The sequence below is a fragment of the Rhamphochromis sp. 'chilingali' genome (assembly GCF_963969265.1).
Source record: "Rhamphochromis sp. 'chilingali' genome assembly, chromosome: 3".
Classification (NCBI taxonomy): Eukaryota; Metazoa; Chordata; class Actinopteri; order Cichliformes; family Cichlidae; genus Rhamphochromis; species Rhamphochromis sp. 'chilingali'.
In genome coordinates, this window is record NC_137931.1 from 30,246,001 (window position 1) to 30,267,658 (window position 21,658).

A 21,658-nucleotide genomic window follows, 5' to 3' on the forward strand; every position below is an offset into this window, starting at 1 on the left:
ATTATGCTAACACAATGTTTTCAACAAAATATTCAGTCTTGCAGGATAGTGACAGTAACTGGGGCTGGGTAAGATATTATCAGATATTAATATGTAGGATTGTGCATCAGTCAACTTAGCCTCCTTAGATTTCCTGTTTGTGTATGGACACTTAGGTTCAGGTTCTAGTCTTCCCTCATTGTCGTGTTTCTTCCGTTAATCACAGTTGTACTTGCTTGCATGATCAATCAGTCTTTCATATACAGATATACACATAAACTTTTAGGAGTATAACATGTTAGTGTTTTAGTGAAAATGCAGTTCTGTGTTAATTTTAGCTAGTTTGACAGTTTGCTGTGTGTGTGCAGTTAAACAGGATTACCTCAGTGTATGAAATTGAAGGTGAGCTCATCCAGATGGAACAGTGACTACTAAGAAGTGTGGGAAAGGTAGAAAACCACATAGTGTGAAGGACATACCTTCATGTTCGACAATTTCATGCACACACAAACACATAGTGGCGTAAAGGGTGAAGTAAAAATTGTGTGTTACCTTGTTTCAGCTGGAATTAATTTGTGTTACTACCATATATCTCATTAGACAGACTTACTGGGAGAATGGTAAAACAGGCAAAGTTTCTGGGGAATGTTAATACAAGGTCTGTGACATGACACAAACTGTAGCCACCTGTATGAAGTTCCTTGCTACATACCCATTTACCATCTCCAAATTTTGCCTCTCCATAACATGTGGTACACTGGCACTAATGATGTCACAATATCCACTTTCATTGAAATGACCTGTGGCTTTGACTGTAAGCCTTGTTGCTGCTGGGATCCAAGTTAAGGTCTGTCTAAATATCAGCCCCTCTCGGTGGGATGGAGTGTCACACAGTCAGTAGTGTATACAATTAAACTCTACATTATAATTTGTTGCCATGCATGCTGATTGATACCTTGTGTGTTGCTGAGGAATGTTATCTCATGTAACCATCCGTGCATATGGGTATGAGACAAATTAAATGGCATGTCTACAATGCTGTGAAGTAAGAAAAATAATTTTGTACATTTAAAATGGTACTGGTTAAAAATGGTCATTGCCTTCTTAGTGTGAATGCTAAAGGTGTGTTTACTGTGTTGCAGGGGACCAACTTTGGACTTGACTCTTCACAGTACAAGTACCTACTAGACCCACTGCACTGCAATCGCTGCTTCTGCCGCTGTACATGGCAATATGGAAACCATCACCACTGACTGGCTTGTCTATCTCCTGAGAAGTGGTGCCTAAAGATGAAATCTTCAGTGTTTTCTTCTTCAGTCCAGTGATTGTTTACAGGACCTTTTTGAGGAATATATTTCCATACTGTGAGGAATATTTCACAGATTTTCTTTCACCAATTTGGAGGAAACTGATGGCTGCTACAGTTCTACTGGATGCTTTGCAGTGCTTTGGTTTTAAAACGGATCATTAGCATCCACAACCCTCATTTGCTCCGGAGTTACCAATTTCCTTATACCTTACTTTTGTATGAATGTCAGTTTTGTGATTGTGTTTGTGTTTGCATCTGCATGGTATAAGTGAGAAAAAGGAAATAAGTAGTTTGTTTCACGAGCAAGAACTGGCCAAAAACAGAGAAAGCAACCAAGTGTAAAACGTGGGACAGCAGCCATGTTCGAGTGGAGGCAGCATTCGAGGATTGGATGTCGGCTACTTCAGAGTGCTACATGTGGGAGCAGAAGCATGGGATATGTAGGTCTAGAAGGTTCCTTAAAGGCTGGCTGGTGGGTATCCACTCTAATATGGCTGGGATTGCTGCTTCTGCAGGCATGTCCAGCTGTTGTGTTAGCTCAGAAACTTGATGAGAATGACCCAATAGTAACCACAGCCAATGGCAAGCTTCGTGGTATCAAGAAGGAGCTGAACAATGAGATCCTGGGTCCTGTCATACAATTTCTGGGCGTTCCATATGCCGCTCCACCTACTGGTGAGCGCCGCTTTCAGCCACCTGAGCCAGCGGCACCATGGCCTGACATTCGCAATGCCACACACTTTGCCCCAGTGTGTCCCCAGAGCATCGTCGAGGGCCGTCTGCCAGATGTCATGCTGCCAGTGTGGTTTACCAACAGCATCGATGTGGTGTCTACCTACGTCCAGGACCAGAGCGAGGACTGCCTCTATCTTAACATCTATGTTCCCACTGAGGATGGTGAGTTTGCCTGCAAGCCCAGGGTAGGATGGCTGAGTACAGAGGGAGGTGGGGCAGAGAGAATTAAACCCACAACCTTCTGATAGAGGAAAAAAAAAAGTGTTGTTGGGGTGTGTTGTTACTATGTGAGAGTGAATTTCTGTTTCTGTCCTTGTATGTCTGTCATTAGAAGGGAAAGCATGACCTTGTGCATGTTAAATGTGCATGATATTTCTTATACTACATGAATGTGCAAGAGTGACGTGTGAAAGAGAGAACAGTGTGCATACTTTTAATTTCACTCCACATCTCCCTCAATATTTTTTTCTTCCACATTCATTCTTTCAGACTTTTTGAACAGATTTTCCTCTCAGCTCCTCTTTTTTCTAATTTCTTTATTTGCCCTGCTCTGCAGGCCCCCCCCCCCCACTCTCATGTCTGCAGCTCATCATAGCGTATTGTGCTCATCCACAATGGCTACAGTTCATTAAACAAGACAGTTGTTGTCATGATCATCACCGATTGATTTGGCTGACTGGCTGAATGACTGGCTGGCTGGCCGACTGATAGAGTGAATACTGCTCTGATTGAGCTGGTGTTATTCATTCTTTCCCCCTGTCTTTATTTCTCCCTTCCTTCCTCTCCAAGTCTTTTTCAGTCAATCAGCGCTGCGTGAGTGTTCATGTGTGTGTGTGCATGCCAGCTCCTGTGTGCACTGCGCGTCCAGGGGCTCCATGTTATTCTTTAGTTTTCTATTCATTTTACAGTCAAAAGAATATCCAAGGAATGTGCCAGGAAACCGGGCAAGAAAATATGTAGACAAGGAGGTATGTATGATCTGACTCCAACCTATACAATGCCACAGAAAGAAGAACACCCTGCAAACAGGAAGAAAAAAGAAGAGCTATATGTTACAGCATGAGAGAGAGAGAAAGTGAGAGAGAGAGAGAGAGAGAGAGAGAGACTGAGCGAGAGAGACTGAGATGGAGAGAGAGATGTGAAATCAAGGTCTACAAGTTATTAGAGTCTTTACTCTGCTGGTTTTTAGAATGCTGCAATTAAGAGACTGGGCCTTTTAAAACACTACCTGAAAGTGAATTTAGGGCCAATTTAAAAAACCTTAAGAAGAAAGTGAAAATGTCAGAAGCAGTATTCTCACTGAACACAGCTACTGCATTTCAGAAAGTATAAGTGCGCACATCAGGAAATACTTTTTTGTCATTTGTCAGGTCTTGTAAAGACCCTCTGATATACTCAATGTAATAACAGCAACATACTTGCATCTAAAACCCTGAATAAGACAAGTAATTTGCAGACCTTGTGATGGTGGATTGATGTGAGGTGTGTTGCACCACATCCCCAGTACTCATGTGTGCTCGCGTTGGTCAGCAATAGTGGGGGATTTGATTGGCTGCCAGATCATAGGTCAGGAGGTGTGCAGTAATTATGGCTGATGTGTCGCAAGATAGCAGCATATTAGATCATACACACTGTCACAAACACACATGCACACACTCACAATGATGTAGTTGTATGCAGTGTTAAATAAGATGAGCTCAGGCTGGACCTTGACTGTGTAATCTCCATTAAAAGAAAGCAGAGCTATGTTCTGGTTGGCTCTGGCTACTGTATCAAGCGCTGTTTCATCAAGATAATGTCCTCCACCTCCTCTCTGTCTTTCTCTTTTAGCCTCTCCCTTCTTGGCTGTGTGTGCACTTTTTTTCTGTATAGATATTTTTGAGTCAGAGTGAGTGACAGAGAGAGCAAAAGCGAGAGAGGGGGAGAGATGTGCTGACAGCGTCCTTGATAAGTTCTGGGTGTTAATGTCATTGTCTTGGCAGCAGTCAGCATTATCGCTTATTGTATATTTCCTTTTTTCGTACTAAATAGATACGTGCACATTATAAATTCACTGCTCTTCTTCGCCTCTAACATGTTACACATACAAATACACTGAAAGGAAATGCACTGACAGATTACAGAAGCTTATTTAATGTTCACACACCATGGAAAAATCATAATTCAGAAAACAAGATTTTGTGATTTGATAATAAAGGAAGAATAGCTGTGAAACACAGTGTATTGCACAGAAAAAGAAAAGCAAGATCACAGAAATGTCCCTTAGTTACAGGAGAAGTTGCTTTCCTTGAGTTTGTTTCTGTGTCTGCAGTTTGCCACCCAGTAACTATGCACAAAGTTGAAAATAACAATAATTATTTTACAGTATACAAGAAGACACATTAATTTAGATATTCAATACATGGAAAAGCCCTAAATAAAAGTGACATGAAGAATACAGATCCTAAGACAATACTCTATGGTCTATAGAATTAAACGTTTTTTTTAAAATATATTTTTTGTTTTTTATATTTATAAAATTGATAAAAGTGAAATTTTAGCCTTACGTAAAAGGCACAGGTCGGAAGCAATTTTTTAGAGACTAAAAAGTGACATTTATCGACCAGAACTTAGTAGTCTTACATCCTAGAGACATCACTTCTGACTGGTAAATTAAGTGTAACTTTTAGAGACTGAAGTGCTCAACTTCATGTTTTAAAATTATATTATCTTTCAGAACAATACATTATCTAAAGCAGTATGCCTCAATTCTGAAAATGTTAGTACATCAATTGCTTACTTGTTTTCCCGAATAACATTTTATGCAAAAAACCCCAAAACAAAACAAGAAAAAAACAATTTTGATAAGAGATGATGCCATGGATATCAGCCGATCCAAGCAATCCATCTAAGTAGATAGTCAGTATTCATGTAGTTCAATCACTGTGACATGGGAAGAAACTGTTGGAATTCAAGTAATTTTACTGTCTAGTGTAATCTGTAAGAAGTCATTATTCTAAAGATTTAATTTCACTATTTACATTTTGTGCATAAACATCTAAACTGAGGTCTGAATGATGGAGGGTCACTCATTTTTCGTCTTCTGCTACTGGCCTGCGATTTACATTTGACTTTTTATTTATTGTTAACAAAACACATCTTCCCCAACTATACCTTTTCTATAGTTTGTCATAAGAATGGGTTTCCCATAATGTTAGCCATATTGAAATCTATTCGCAATTAAATTGAATATAATGAGAATTTTCAAACCCAAGATACTGAAGAAAAAAAAATGGCTTTATAGTGTCATTAAATGTTGACATTCTTACGTGGCAATAGTTCTCTGTGCACGACTGTGCTGGGCAGTTGAGCCTGGGTTGAACACCAAATCGTGTCTTGCTACTGATGCTAACCACGGACATCCAATTGAAGTCTGCACTTTTCAGATGAATATTTCTAGGCAGAAATGACTAAAATGTACCACACGTTTCATTTCTCAGGAATCATGAACATGTATTGGGATGGTGTTCTTCAGTACATGTGCATGGCTTCTATATTCAGATATTACAATTAAAGTGTGCGTTGTTGAGTTACTAGCCATGCTGTCCAGGCTGGGATATCAGTTTTACAGCATCAGATAATGTTTTCTGGTACATCATTAGAGTCTAATGTCAGTTCCGCAGTGATGGTGGTGGTTTACTTTAAAGAGGCAAAAGCTATTTCAGTGGATACTTTTAGAACTTGAGTCATTATCAGTGACACAGTAGTGCAGTGTACTCAGTGGTGTGTGGGGTGAGTGGATAGATTATGGTGAGTGACTAGGTAATTTCATGGCTAGATGTGTGCAGCCACAGTGATGGATTTTATAACATGTTTGGATAGGAAGTGGAAATGGGGTATTATTAATAAAATCAACTATAATGTCTTCATACAAGTGACATATTGACAGGCAATACACTACAAATATTTTGTGATAAAAAGCACATTTTAGCTCTCAAGTTTTTCCAAAGGAAAATGATCAGGTGCACCTGCAGAATTATAGTGAATATGTGAAACTTAGGATTTCATCTGCATAGGTGAAAATTTGGAGGGCAATCTTACAGCGTTCCCAAATGCTTCAGCATCCACTGATCAATAACTACACGGTTGCTGACAGATCTGTAGATAACTTATGATGCACAAAACACATCATGGAACATATACACTGTTTATTTTCGGTTTTAGTTCCGTAACAGTTTGTATAACACTTATACCTTCAGCTAACATGAAATTCTGATGTGCTTTTGTTAATGGCTGTTCTCCACACCATCATGGAAGACTTCTTAATGGACAAAACAAAGAAAAACTGTATGACTGAGGTGATTAGAAGGAAAGCTAGCGATGGAAAGCTATGAAGACATATGACTGTGTTAAAGAAGAAGATATGGGGTAGTATTAGAAAGACAGACAAAAACAAAGTAAGAGCAGGACACACGCAGCCAAACAATAGAGCAGCGGTGAAAGTGAAGAAGGCAGAGTGTAATTGCTGTGGGATTTGCCTCTTTGTCCACATAAGGACTATTGTACTGTCCTGTGTCACACAGGTTCAAAGAAATCTTCTGTGGTTAAAAGTAGTGCTTTTTGATGTCTCTGGGATGGAGTATGACCATTAAGTTATCACATGCTGGGATAATGGTTTCTGTGTTGAGATCAGAGGTAGCAGCTCTGTGGTTGGTCTTCGTTCTCTGTGCATGCATTCACAATTCATTTCTGAAAATGAAATAAATGAATATGAGTGGCTTGAAATTCAATTATGGAATTTCAGACTTGGGTTAAGTAAAACTCATTCTGATGCATGAGTCAGATGTATTTATGGCTATGGAGGGCCAAGCCTTCAGTACGTTTGGGGGAAATGCTCTTTTTGCTGCATAGAACACACTCAATACCAACTCTGGGGGGAAAAAAACAAAAACCTTTTTTGATAAATAAGATAAATCTGTAGACTTTTTAATGATTTCCAAAAATGAAAAAACAACAAGGAAACAAAACAAAAAATAAATAAGATAATGCAGTTTGCAGTTTGAAGGAAACACTGCAGGACAAAAATTTTTTTTTCATTTCTTATTGCCTGTTATATATTTTTACTATTCTTCACATAAGGCCAGAGCTGACTCAACTGTGTGGGTTGTCAAAAGACATCATGACTACAAGCACAAGCCAATATGGAAGCAGATGAGATGCGGTGAAGGTAATATTATTTAACACAAATCTTTACATTTCAATCCATAAGAACAAATGTCTTAAACTCACATGCTGACAATATTAGCACAGAACTGTGTCACAATACTGAAGGTGTTGTTTCTTTAACAGCATGTGGCGAGACTGTCACTTTGTTGCTGCTTCAGTGCCTTAAATGCATCTCATTGCATATGACACTTTAGCTATTACTGACAAAGTTGAGTAAAAGTTTTCCTGCCTGACCAAAGATTTGCTGAAAGAAAATGTATGGGGCTGTAAGCACTGAAAATTTGCATTGGCAGTTTTGAATCTGGACAATACTAATTTGTACAAGTTTAAGCTGTCTTGATGTTAAATGATCAACTTGCATTCTGAATAGAGCATTTTATTTAAAAGGTCATAGCGCTTTGCTTACCATGTGAGAAAATAAACTAGCTGCACATGCTTTGTAATTCATAGGAAAGTTGGTTCCCAAATACACAAATAATGTTTTATTACTAACAGCGATGGTACAGTATTGGCACCACTGCTAAGTGCTGTTAACTTTCTTCCACTTATTATATTCATGGTGGCAGGAGCTTATAACTGTCCTAGCGTGAGACTTGTTACACTCTGAACACATCACCGGTCTGTCACAGAGCTAACACAGACAGAAAAACAACCATTCACTCTCAGATTCACACCTATGATTAAGTTTAGAATCTGAGAATCTAACAGAACCCCACACATGATGTTGGGAGGAAGCCAAAGTACCCAGAGAGACCCGTCACAGACTTGGGGAGCACACGTGAACTCCACACTAAAGGCCCCAGACTGGATGGAACCCAGCAATACGTTAGTTGAGGTTTAGATTCCAATTGTTGTGATTGTGCCTTGTGATTTCTAGGGTTTTTGTGCTTGAGAACAGTGTTGAGGTTGAGCTAAAAATGAACCACCATTGTGGAACTCCTACTGCAAAAGTCATATCATGCAAATGTTGAGCTACACTGTAAGTCATAGTTTAAGAAAGACAAGAAACTGATTAAGGATGAGGACATGTATATTTTATCGTAATAAACTTGATATCCGGATATCCTAAAAAAACCTAAGATAACAGTATAAAGGCAACCAGACAGCTGGCTGTCTTATACTGTAAACAGCACAATACTGTTTTGTACAAGAGGATATTGCTGTTATCATTCCCAATAGGTAAACTGTAAAATTACATTTTTATGCTGCCAGTGTAATTCAACAAGGTAACTTCTATGCACAGCATTCGGTCTTGGTCTAGAATCAGTGTCACTTAGGGTGGTGGGGTTGGCTCTGTTTTGTCTGCTTTTCTGATTCCCTTTTTCTTTCTTACATTCTTACATTAAACTGCAAACTTGATCTACTATCCCAGGACATGTACACACTGTTTAATATCTCCAGTAGTTCTCAAAATATTTTAACAAGTTGTATTGTTCTAAAATTTCTTTCTGCTGTTATCACTCCAGAGGGGTTTAGAACAGAAGTCCTGCTGTAGATACGAATTCCGTCAAGATTCAGTGAACTTCACACATTGTGAATGTTTGACTGTTTTTTCCCACAATTTCCCATTTCCCTCATTACCTTGTTCTTCTCATGTCTCTTTCCATCCATCTTGGTTTCCCTCTGTACAGGTTGGCTTTTTCCCTTGTGTCTGTCTCTGTCTCTATCCGTCTTGACCTTTTCACCCTTTACCATCTCACTTTCCTCTTATGTCCTTTTCTCTTGCTTTTGTCTCTTATTTTTTTCCTGTTATTCCTTGGGCTTTGTCTTAGTTTTGTAGTTGTTGAGGGACGATCCTTTGGGAGGTGGCATGCACACATGCCTACAAAGACACACAAATGGGCAGGAATAGGCATGGCCCTGCTTGTGTTTGGGTTTCCCTTGAGGGCCTCTGTCACCTCCACTCACAGCTTAACTTTTCCACACTGGTATTTCTTCTTATGTTAGTGTGTTCTAGTCTGTGTGTCTGTCTGTATGTGTTTGTGTCTATACCACATACTCAGTATGTGGTGAGCTTGCCATTTCCAGCTCAGCCTAACCAAACTTTCAAATTGAGTTAAAAACAACAAAAATACTGAAAGAAAAAGACAATTATGTTAGATTATGACCAATTTCTTGTGAAGAATTTAGAGTTTAACATAGTTGTACTAAAACCCCAAAAAAGGTGATTTAAAAGTTTGCTGCTGGGACAAACTTTTAAATCACCTAATAACGGTCGTGGTATGGTCTACTTATTTTTTTTAGTGCTCCATTCATACAGGAAAGTCATAACCAGAGGACCTCAAGTGCAATACCCCCTGCTGTCTGCGTTTTTGATGTGCAAAGACTGTTTCACTTGGATATACTTGGTCTACTCTGGTCACCAGCTAAGAACCTGCACTCCAGACTAACTTGTTATTGCCAAATGAGCCGCCTTGTGCAGGACACAGCAAAGGGAACCTTACAAAAGCAAACTAAATAAACTGAACTAGATCAACAATCACATCATCCCTAAATATTTTTTTTTCTTGGAACCAGGAAAGCTCTAATATAGTACCCTTTATCAAACTTGCATAGTAATATTTCTCTGTAACAAAATGTAGTGTATTTTGAATTTGAAACTTTAGTTCAGGTTGATATTCCTGTATGGAAAAACAACTTGTTTTAGGGTTTTTTGGTATTTGTTGTTATGTTTTGTTTTTCAGCACTTCCAGGTACAACTGTTAGGAGTGTTGCTTTTTATCAGTTGTTCCTGTACAAGTCAGTGATTTAGTTTTCACACTGGCAATATTATATTCTCTTTTCTAGTCAAGTCAATTCATTTATATAGCACATTTAAGCACAACAGACATTGATGAAAATGCTTTTAGCACTTTGATTGATGGATGCAACAATATTTTGAAATTGATCCTGTGCTTCAAAGAAGGCTAGTGCAATTGACTGGCCGAAATATTATCACGCCTCCATGTGCCTGTCAAGAGTGTAGCAACAGCATTTTGAACCAGCTGCAATTGTGATATTAGTGTTTTCCTCAGTCCGATATATAATTCATTGCAGTAATTCCTGTGTGTGGGATTATTGCTATGGGTGTGGCTAACACCATGATCGTTCACATGAGGTTTAAGATATGATGACATGGGCTCAAGATCTGAGGGGGTCATGGAAAGTGAAATTGTCTGTCATTGATTGGGATGAAACACTAACATGGTGGTTTTATTTTCATTAACTTTCAGAAATTTTTTTTAGTCAGGTTTCAACCTTAGCTAAACAACAAATTAATAAATTTGTAGAGGACTTGGTGCCTGGTTTAAAAGGCAGATATGTCTATTTTTTATTTAATGTTATTATTGTTATTATTTTTTTTAAAGAATATAGAATGAAAAAGGGACTGGACCCTTGAAGTATACTATAGGCTAATGGGAAGAGTGGGAAGAATGGGAAGAATGTTAGAAGAGTGAGTGCCAATACTTGTATTGCCACTTTGTCTTGTGCACATGACAATACAAGTATCTAAGTACAGGGCTATAGACTAACTTTTTGCCATGGGCGCACCGGCACAAAATTTAGGCGCACTCATATTTTTCAACTGCATCGCTTAACACCGCAGTTTTACATGTGCACATTTTGGGGGGGGGGTTGCAGTCCATACAGAAAATATTAATTTCTAAATTATTAACTAACAATCTTGTGCTTAAAGTGCTTTGACAATATTGTAGAAAATGTTAAACTTAATCATCATCTCGCCCTCCTCTGACGACCTGTTTGCTGTTGCATGCTGCTGAAAGGCAGTGGGGAGAGGGGACACTTGCAGTGCATTTATTGCAGCATATAATGTGTTTTCTGGATACACTGTGCTTTTTCAGCATTCAGAGGTTGATGGTACTGTGTCAGAGCACTGGCTATGAATTTCATACGGACCAGGCCTTAACTTAACAAAAAAGTTATCAGTAGTTATTTTCATCTTTTCTTATTACCCACAGCTACAGCTAGGCCTAGGCTGCTCACTAGGGCTGGATATTATCACTGATTTCTATAATCCATTCGATTCCGGTTTGTCAAAGTCCTGATTCGATTCAATTTAGCCTCAGACAGTCAGAAATATTATAATTCTGATCATTTATCAGTACTGATACATGTGAGACTTCATCAGAATTGTGAACATCACAGCAGATGCCTTTGTGTCAAAGTAACTGAGAATAAAACACAGAAAAACTTGAAGGAGATTTTTCTGACCTGACTTTTTATAGCAGATAACCTTAAATTATTCTGCGATATTCTGTAATTTTGCATAATTTTAAAAAGTTTTAATTTCTTCAGTATTGAACAGCAGGTTTTCTTGTCCGAGGTCATTTAAGTGAAAAAAAAGAAAAAGACAGCGGCCGACAGTGCTGTAAACAACGGTAGACTGGTGGGTAATAAGCGAATGAATAATGCAGAAAACAGAGATTTGAGACGGGAAACTGTTCTTGAAGTACAGAGAGAGAGCTGTGCATGAACTGTGATTTTTATCGTGGTGGAAGCAAAACAGCAAAAATCAGAGGGAATTCATGACGACATTGATCAAATGTAAAGCCTAGTTTGCTGCTTCTTTTGCTGCTGGTTCGAACAAGATTTTTTTTTTTAGTCGCACCACTGAAAAATTTGGTCGCATTTGCCAAATTGGTCGCCCTCTAGAGCCCTGACATCAGAGTTACCAGCATCAATAATTATAGATGGGAATCAAGAACTGGTTCTTGTAGAGAACCGGTTCCCAGTAGTCCAATTCCTTTAAATCGTTAGTCTCCCTGCCTAGCGATCCCACTTATCGGTTCTTCTACTCTCACTATGATCAGCTGATTTTAGTTTGTGTGCTAGAGAAGGACAATAGTGGCACAGCGTAGATATGGACATTACTTTTATTTTTATAAAGAGCATGATGGTAAAATGGAGACTGCTCTAGGACAGAAACGACTGCATTATGTTGCTAACATTAAAGGTGGGCAGATCGATCGAAATATCGATGGAATCAAGCAATGTTCCCTCTAATTTTTCATGTGTGTGAGCGAACGCACAAACTCCCCGAGCGATCCCTTGGACCACTCTGAGCAACAGCAGACGTGTGCACTGTGGTCATGCCAGCATCGAATCCGTCCAAGTTACATGGTTTATTAAAATAATCAAATCACAGCATTTACATTTATGTTAGACTACTTTTAATTAACTGCTTTATCCCACTTACAATGAAAATGTAAAAAAAATCTTGTTCATGACCTTTGTAGTATGTTAACACTATTGGAAGTAAAAATAACTTGAACTCCAATTTTGAAAACACAACTTTTTTTTTTCTTCTTCTTCTTCCTTTTTTTTTTTTAAATTTTAAATAAAGCTCTGACTTGTATTATGAGTCTGTGGTCTGAGAGAGAGTCCTGTAACTCTCTGACTACAAAATACAGTATATAATGACCAATGTTGGACAATTAATTATTTAGTTACTTCTACAAAAACATAACTGAGTTTTGCAGCGAAGGCATTTTTTAAAATAAACATTTCAAACTATTTACAGCACAATCAGCTGTTCTGCATCAAATTTGATGCCACACAAATTATTTGTGCCACTCCAAAAAAATGTTTCTGTCCACTATGAGATAAAGGAGAACAACATGATATCTGCAGGCCTGACAACAGGAGATGTATCACTGCTGTAACGCCTGTAACATTCAGCAGTTGCCTCATTGTTCTGACACACACAACAAAACTATTGACTACACTACACACTAACTACACAAGAGTTGTGCTAAACATCGCAAATCTCTCACATGTCAAAACACCACCATCACTCCTAAAGCTTCCCCCTTCCTAAACAACTAAATGCCATGTTGCCATATAATTTTCTGATTGGTCAACATGGTACATTTTTCGACCAATAGGAAAGGGTGGGGTTTTTTTGGTTTTGTTTTTTCTCTCAGGCGGAGAGTGCTTTCGAGCGTTTTCCTTATAAAAGCTGTTTTTACCGTTTCTTCCTGCAGTAAATATAAACAATGATAGTATTCAGGAAGAAAACCAAACATTGCATATATTTTTTATCATAACTCTGGTTTTACGTGGCCTATCAACACAATTTAAAAACTGGTATAAAGTCCACAATTTTTCCATCAATTGTTCCGACTGTCCTGCTCACATCTCCAATGGTTGTACATGTTGTCATTAACGTGGCTTCACTGCACATCAGCCACGCCGCTTTGCTAGCTAAAACACCGGTGTCGGCACATAAGGACGCTGTCATAGCCTGTCAACAACGTTGATTAGCTGCCTATATACGAATGTGAATCACATTATTGGCTGCTCCCGTATGGGATAAGTTGACATCGTTCTAATCCCATACGGGAGCAGCCAGTCACTGACTGACTAACACTGCAAAACAGAATTGTTAAAGTATTCATTTTAATTTCAATTCAGGTTAGAATTTTTTTTCTGTGTGCAACGCAGGTTTTCTGTGCACAGAAACCGTGCCAGCAGTGCGCAATTGCGCACCGAGCAGCTTAGAGGGAACATTGGAATCAATACCCTACACTACTCTCCCCCAATAAGCTGCCTGAATAAGTTAAAATTATTGGTACTGATATCGGCAATACTGGCCCTGTAATTACTTGGTATTGGATCGATACCAAAATTTGTAGTGTGGGACATCACTACTGTGAATGAGGGAAAGTGTGAATGTTGAATGTTTTTGTTGAAATGTCCAGGCAAGTAAATGTTAAATAACAAGATATGTGTTCAAATAGCGTAAATTAACACACAACTTCAGGTTTGTTTTCTATATGATAATTCTTCATAATTCAACAATAACAAGTTGTCTGATGGCCGTTATCATTATGAAGCTGTACCGGTAATTTGAAATACAATAACAAATTCAATTTTTGTACAAAGTATCGGTAACGGACCAGTATCGTCGATACCAACCTGAATTTTAATTGGTATCAGATCGGAAAGGAAATCAGTGGTATCGCAAATCACTAGCTAATGCAGTGGTTTGCAAACTTTTTTTTCTGGGTCCCCTTTTGTTTTACAAGAAAAATGTTCTCCCCCCCCCCCCCCATTTAGTAAACAATTAAGTAATTACAAGTAACCTGCAATAAATTACAGGTAGTAAGAAAATATACTACTAACTCATTTACGCTACGTCCGCACCTACACGGGTATTTTTGAAAACGCAGCTGTTTTGTCCACACGTAAACGGCGTTTCGAATCACTGAAAACGAAGATTTTTTAAAACTCATTTTTTGCGTTTACGTGTGGACGAGGAATGCAGAGTTCGTCACGCAACGTTAAAGGTATGTGCCTTTTTCCACGTTATTGTTTACATGAGATGAATTGCAGAATAGCAGATAGTCAGATTAACAGTATGTTGTCTCTATCTTCAGGTTTTACACTTTTTTATATACACGCAGTTACTGTCCCTCCATTTACAAAGGCAGAGGCTCACGGTGTGATTATTTTACATGTAGTTGTTTTTTTCCTGTGTAATAATATTCAACATTGCTATCAATACATTTTTCAAAAAATGTCTCTCTGTGCAAAATGGGTTTAAAAACATAAACAGCTGTAGGATACTGTTTGTCCGTGATTTAGACAGGGGGAACAAATTGTGAGCCTGATATTATTTGTATCCCACTGTAACTTTACTGTATAAAGAGCTAACATCTCCAAAATGTCAGGAGTAGTTAGTCATTACAACAAATGTTTGTGAAGTAAAAATCATGAATGTGGGATACTGTTTGTCCGTGATTTGAACAGCCCAGTGCGTGCTCCCCAGGAAGGGAAAATCAATTATGCAGGTGAAGCCAAAGGGAAGATATGCTTCACCATATTTTCTAGTCTTTGGCTTAGAATGAAGTTGGTTTGGAAACATATTCAGCTATGCTTCATCTCCTGCTTTGCTTTTGTATGGGTGCCGCTTGCCAGCAGTGTCCAAGCTTTGTTTTTTTTTTTTGTTGTTGTTGTTTTTCCCTTTTCATACCGTGCCCCCCCCCCCCCCCCCCCGCAATGGCTCTGTGGGAAGGTCTGAGCTAATGCAACTTGTACCTGTACAGACAGCATGCTAATGCTAAGCTAGCAAGAGCCCAGAGTGGTGTTAAAGCTGAGTGACTGCTGTGACCAGCCCAGCACTGTGAGCCGTCATTTGTGCTGAAATCGGTCCTTGCTGAACTTCAACAGTCAGTGGTAGTCGATGTAATTATGGTAGAGAGTGAAGCGTAGTCCTAGGTTTTGTCCCTTACCTCAGGAACCCTGATTTAATAAAATGATGAGGCACATAGTCAGGAAAAGTGGATATACTGCAGATATAGGAAGCAATAGAACCAAATCAAGTGTGTGGCCCAGCCAAGACTCAATCGGATCAAAATAACCCCCAGACTTTATAATAACTTTAATAAGAATTAAAATCAATAAGAACTAAAATGCTGTCACATTTAACACAAATTCATTTAAAAATTCAGAAAACTCTTGGATAATTAAACAGTTATAAACAGCTGCAGTTCAAACTAGAGAGAGTTTTGAACTGTAACAGAGAATAATGTTGCCATGTATTCCTTCCACTAGGTGACAGTCAAATATATTCTTACAAACTCAAGCTGGTTAACTGGGGAGAATTAATAAATACACATTTATTGGGCAAAAGTTTAAAAAAAGCACGGGACTCACCAGTTAGCCAGGTCTTGGTCACACATACTGAGAGGAAAAAAAGGTGATTTAATATAAAGACTTTATGGGTGATCTCTTTTAAAGAGGTAATAGCAATTCTGGAACAGGTTGAAATTGTCAGTTGTCAATTTTGTGCAGTCTGCAAGTTAACTGAAGCCAGGTGTAGAGACTGAGGGGCCTACTAAAGCATTTGTAGCCACCTCTATTATCTTCAAAAACTGTGATAGTTTAGAAGTCATCAATAGCAATTTAATAGAATGCCATTTTGTAAACTACATATGCCAGGATGACTTACTGAATAATGACACACAACAAGCTGTTTTCCAAATAGATTAGAGTAAAACAAATGATTAAGCAAAGCAAAGAAATAAATGTAGATTATTTGATGGGACAAACAAAGAGAGAAACTTGAGTCCAAAGGAGAGTCTAGTATGATGTGGTTAATAATAGAGACTGAAAATTGGCAGAATATGTTTGCACTGGTGGGAACAGAAAGCTCAACCAGATATTTTGCCAGAAATTTTAATGTGCCAACGTTTTTGATTTAGTCGCTCTGAAAGCTGATAACAGTAGGGATCTCGTTTACTCAGCTTTCTACTCCCAAGCAACATTCAGTATTTTAAAGTTTTGCCCCAACACTTGATGGTTGTATAAATAGCAACAGAACTGACTTTAAATCATATATCAAAGCTCTTGGAAATTGGAGACATCAGGTTCTTAACTATATGTAACTAAGTGAAAACAAATATCAGTCCTTTTAGTATCCAAGATGAAGAAAACAAATCTCACAACTTCAACTGGTTGTATCTACATGCTTTTCTCTGCCTAACTGTACAATTTACCTTGGAAACTGAGTAGTGTACATTCTGTAAGTGCTGAATGTGTTACAATAAAAAAATGGCTGTTCTGTGACTTCTGCTATATTCACATGCAAAATGACCACTGATCGAAAAAGTTTGAAGCCACATGAAGCCAAAGTTGAAATAGTGCTTACATTATTTTCCTTTGCATGCAGAAACAAGTTTATTTTACATAACCAAAAACCAGTGGTGTTTCATCAGCAAGTCTAAAAATAGGCATTACCGAAGTAAAGCTTCTTTCAGACAGTGCTGTCTTAGAGCTCCTGGTCTGTTAATTAATATGCATCCCTCCTTTACGTTACTGCCACCTTGTGGCTGCTGTTGGCTATTGTTGCGCTTCTTTCAGTTTTATAAGGGACTGTAGCAGTCTCTGTTTTGAGGGTTGAGATGGGGAAGTTGATAGACCAGCAGCTTTTTCAGGTAATTTATACGCATGGATTGTGGATAAACTGCTGGTCTTTTCACAGTAAACTTAGTGGAGACCAGGGCACAAGGCAAGCTGGTGCTGGCCCAGCTTTCACTGCTCTCAGCTCACTTACGGTCTGTTCTTTGAGTGAAAACACAGCTAGCATTAGCAAGTAAATGAGCTTCAGTGATTTAGCATCATAAGAGATGAGCTTCCTCTTGCTCGCCACGTTGCACCTGATATGTGTGATACAGAGAAGATGGAGTATGAAAAAGTTGTTAATGACTCTTTTAGGATATTAATGAGGAAATCTGTGATGATGATGGAGAGAAGCTCTGATTATGTCTGCTTTAATATGGTTGACCAGGTGCAGGCTCAGCAGCACTTTCAGATGAGCATCTGTGGGAATGTCTAAATATAATCCTCAACGCTTTTAATTCAGCTGATTTTTAAAATTATTATTAAAATATATATATTTTTAAAAAACAATCAAGATGTACGCCTGTGTTCATGAGCTCATTTTAAAAGATATGTGGTCCTCACAGGACAACTATTGCAAACATTGGTTATGGAATATGATACTAGACATTAAACAGAATATAAAGCTTAGTCTTAAACCTATGTTGCAGTAATATGAATCCATTTAACACTGATGCAGAATGGAGACATATGCTTTGGGTTATTGTTGTCTTTGAAGGCAAAGTAACAACCCAGACCTAGTTTTTCTGTTGCCTGCTAGAGGTTTTCTCTCAAAATCTTCACATATCCATCCTTCTTCATGAGTTCCTCCACCTTGATGAGATTCTTAATTCAAGACATACTGAAGCATCCCCATAACATTATACTCCCACTCCCCATAATACTCTCCCCACTGTGTTTCACTCTGGGACAGTGTACTTGGGTTGTATGCCTCTCCCTTCTTTCTCCAACATAAGCAGCGTGTCTTTGGTCAAAGAGGTCTAGTTTTGTGTCATCTGACCAAAGCATTCACTTCTGGTATACATTTTTCCCCTATGTTTTCTTTTTTTTGTAATTTGCGATCTATTTAAGAATAGTCACAAAAAACAAGAAAATTCCTGTTACAGGTTTCTGTTAAATACTACAATGCGTACTCACAAGAAACCAACTCTGTAGTGTCACATCTAGTTGCTACCAAATGTCTATTCAGAACCAGGAACAACCCTGGCTGTGTACAAGAAAAGTCAGAGCTGCAAATTGTAGCATATTGTCAGAAATTTTAAAATATAGTGCTTGCCTTTAATTTGATATGACCTAATTGACCACAAATACAGCAATAGAGGCGTATATGGCTAGATTCAGCTGCTCCCTTATTCACAAGTGGTTACCACAGTGGAAATCTCTGCATCTTTGATTTGGCAGATTTTTATGCCGGATGCCCTTCCTGACACAACCGCAAAGGGATTTGTGTCTCCTCCAAGGATCAAATCAGGGATCGTTCTCTTGTTAAGCAAATGTGTAAACCACTACACTTGGGGCACTATACTAAAATGCTTTTCTCTTGTTATTATGCTTAGTTTTTGTTTGTTTTTGTGGGTTTTTTTTATTGGAGCACTGAAGGAACGTACTTTCACCGATACAGTACTTTGTTAGTTTTTTTATCAATGCAGGGATTCATTCAAATAAAGCAAGACAGAGAGAGATAGAAGGCGACTTCCCAAAAAAGCTATTTACTAGTATATTAATCTTAACAATGTATTGTTAGTGATGATGAAGTACATTAACCTTTCTTGTTTTGGAGCATAACAGGTAAATCATATAACTACAATCAACATCTGCCTTTCTTTCTTTAAGATCTCTAAGATTTTATTTCCAGAAATGTAAAGTTTTTAGGGTTTTTTAAACTAAAAATCCAGTTTTATGTGTGTCCTGAAATATACATTAACAAATGTATGTGTGATGTAAAAAGATAAGTATTCCAAAAACAACCTAGATATGAAGTAGATCAAAGATACTGTACACCTCAATAAAAATGTTGTTTTTACATGCTAATAAAATAGATTAATTTGTTAATACATAAAAGTCAATTTATCTCAATCTATGCCTAATCTTTATGTCAGACATTCAACATAGTGCACCTCTCTTTATTCCATTTTATTTTATTCGTTCATGTGTATTGGAAGAGTTATACGCTTTATAAAAGCTCTGTGTTATCAGCCAGAGATGGAGGGAAGTTTCAGTACAGTACATCTGATATGAATTTTAATAAAGTATGTACAACATTCCTCAAAATTAAAGGAATTTATTCCCAATTTTACAGTCACTATGGTGACCATATTTGTTTAATAGGACCACTGCTGTCTGAATACCCAGCACTAGTTTATAGCTCAGTGAGGTAAATGTCAAAGAAAAAGGAGAGACTGACCTTGAGTGCTTGTATAAACTGGTTTCCAAGCTTTTGTTTTCCTAAATAGCTGCACATACGCATCAGCCTCCACCCACCTAAACTCAAACCTGCACACGTACATGCAAGCCACTCTGCTCAAGGTGACAGCATTGATAGCTGCTCATACATATTCATGACACTTGCATTACAATAAATAAATAAGCTGCTTATGTTTTTCCCCTTTCCTGAATATTAAATAAAGGACATTTGAACCTTCAGCACATTGCCAGCGTGAGCCATTGTAGTGGCACAAAGACGCACGGATACAAATGTCATAACATTACCTCCTTTTTAAGATTCATCAAAAAAAAGGGAAGAAAAGAAAATCAATCTTTTTTTCATTCCCTCTTGTCTTTAGTGCTTCGTTACTACAGTTGTAGCGAGGACACATTTTGCCTCATACATATTTCAGACACAGCACATTGTGAACAACAAAAGTAGACACACTGTGGTGAGAAGTAACAGCTTTTTCCATAGTTTCTATTTCACTTCTAGTCATTATTTATGAGGGCCCTTTCCAAAACAGCCGTACAAATATGTAATGCATGAAGCTATTTGCTTCAATGATGATGGAGAGGCTGCTGTAAACTAAATATGGGCAATGATGTTAGCCATTGCACACACATGGCAAGAGAATGGAAACGACTGACTGAATTATAACAATATTTCTCTTGCACCACATTTTTGTTCCAGTGATTAGAATTGTATGGTAAGTGGTATGTGTCTGGTCGCTGAGGCGGATATGTACTTAAAAACAGACAAACTAACAAACAAACAGAAAAACTCTGTAAAACGATAATTTTAAAAGAGGAAATACAAAAAAGGTTTACATGACAGAAGTGAATAAATTGCTGTTAATGCTTCAAAAGTATTAAAAGAATTAAAGCAAGACAGTATAACCACAATTGACTTGTGGCCAAAAATAGCCATTAAAGGTCCATGTCATCATTTTGAAGTAATAAAATTCAATATAATAAAAAAAAAGTCAATTCTTCTTGCTGAGAGATATTTATTTAGCTGAGTACTATGTATGCTAATGGTTTAGTCTTTGGGGTATATCGAGTTCATATAGAAGTGATTCGTGCTCTTCTGGAGCACTGAAGTGCACTTAATATTGATAGCATATCTTAAATAGCTGCACATGTTGTCATGTCTCACATGGTCACAAGAGTTACAAAGGTAATTGGTTAGACGGGCTGTGAACTTACTCAAGAGTAACTCAAAAAGGAATGAGTACGCTGCATCAAATGTAGACCCGCATGTATATTAGTGCAGTCAAGGAGAAATAAATCCATGAAGTATGTATGTTATTAAAATATTTTAGGTAGTCATTCACAACTTGGATGAATTTTTAACAAGCTATTGTCAGAGGTGCATCCCAGAGGCAGCCTTTAAGAAGTAAAGATGGAGGAAGCATTCATTTATTTCAGTGTTTTTATTTTACCTTTCACTTTAACACAGGTGTTAAAATGTCATTTCAGTTATACTTTTCTTTACTTCTACCAAGACCTGAAAAATCCTAGCTAAGATTCATGTTCATATTTATCCTACAACAAATAACTATTCCAGTAATTAGTTTATTTATGGAAACAGTAAGCCACCTCATGTTGGTGTGGTATTCTGTGTTACTCCTGTGTTGCATGTGATCAAGCATCCCCCTCCAACAAGCTCTAGTGCAAGGGACTAGGAAATCTGCTCTTAGGGACTGCCAAGTCTCTTTAATTATGCTGTGATGTTAAATTGGGTAAGAAGGAATAGAGCAGGTTGCATGCTGTAATGCTGGCCCCATGCCCAGCTTCATTCTACCCATAGATACATACAGAGTTCTACTACTTTCCAGTCCTTTACAGAGCTTGTTGGCACAAGGAAGTCATCTAAACCTCACGGTTTGGAGAAAGAAAGATGTCACAAAGTTTGCTGTGTTGCCACACTATATCCCCTCTAATGGCTTCTGCTCAAACACAGAACTACTGAAATGACATTTGTATTCATTCACATGTAGTAGTGTTTTATTTTGGGGTTTTTTTTCCTGTTCATGTTTATACTGTGTGAGTGTGTGCATTTGGAAAGGTAATGGATAAAGTAATGCTGGAGCAGGTGGT

General features: G+C 38.0%; 1 protein-coding gene across 1 annotated transcript in view; it reads left to right on the forward strand.

Annotated features, from left to right (window-relative positions):
• nlgn1 (neuroligin 1) overlaps positions 1 to 21,658 on the forward strand; it is a 307,922-nt gene that overhangs the window by 24,285 nt on the left and 261,979 nt on the right. The window contains exon 2 of the mRNA XM_080877174.1: positions 1,122 to 2,185. Coding sequence (XP_080733300.1) covers positions 1,648 to 2,185 — 538 coding nt within the window. The 5' untranslated portion in view covers positions 1,122 to 1,647. The remainder of the gene's footprint in view (positions 1 to 1,121; positions 2,186 to 21,658) is intronic.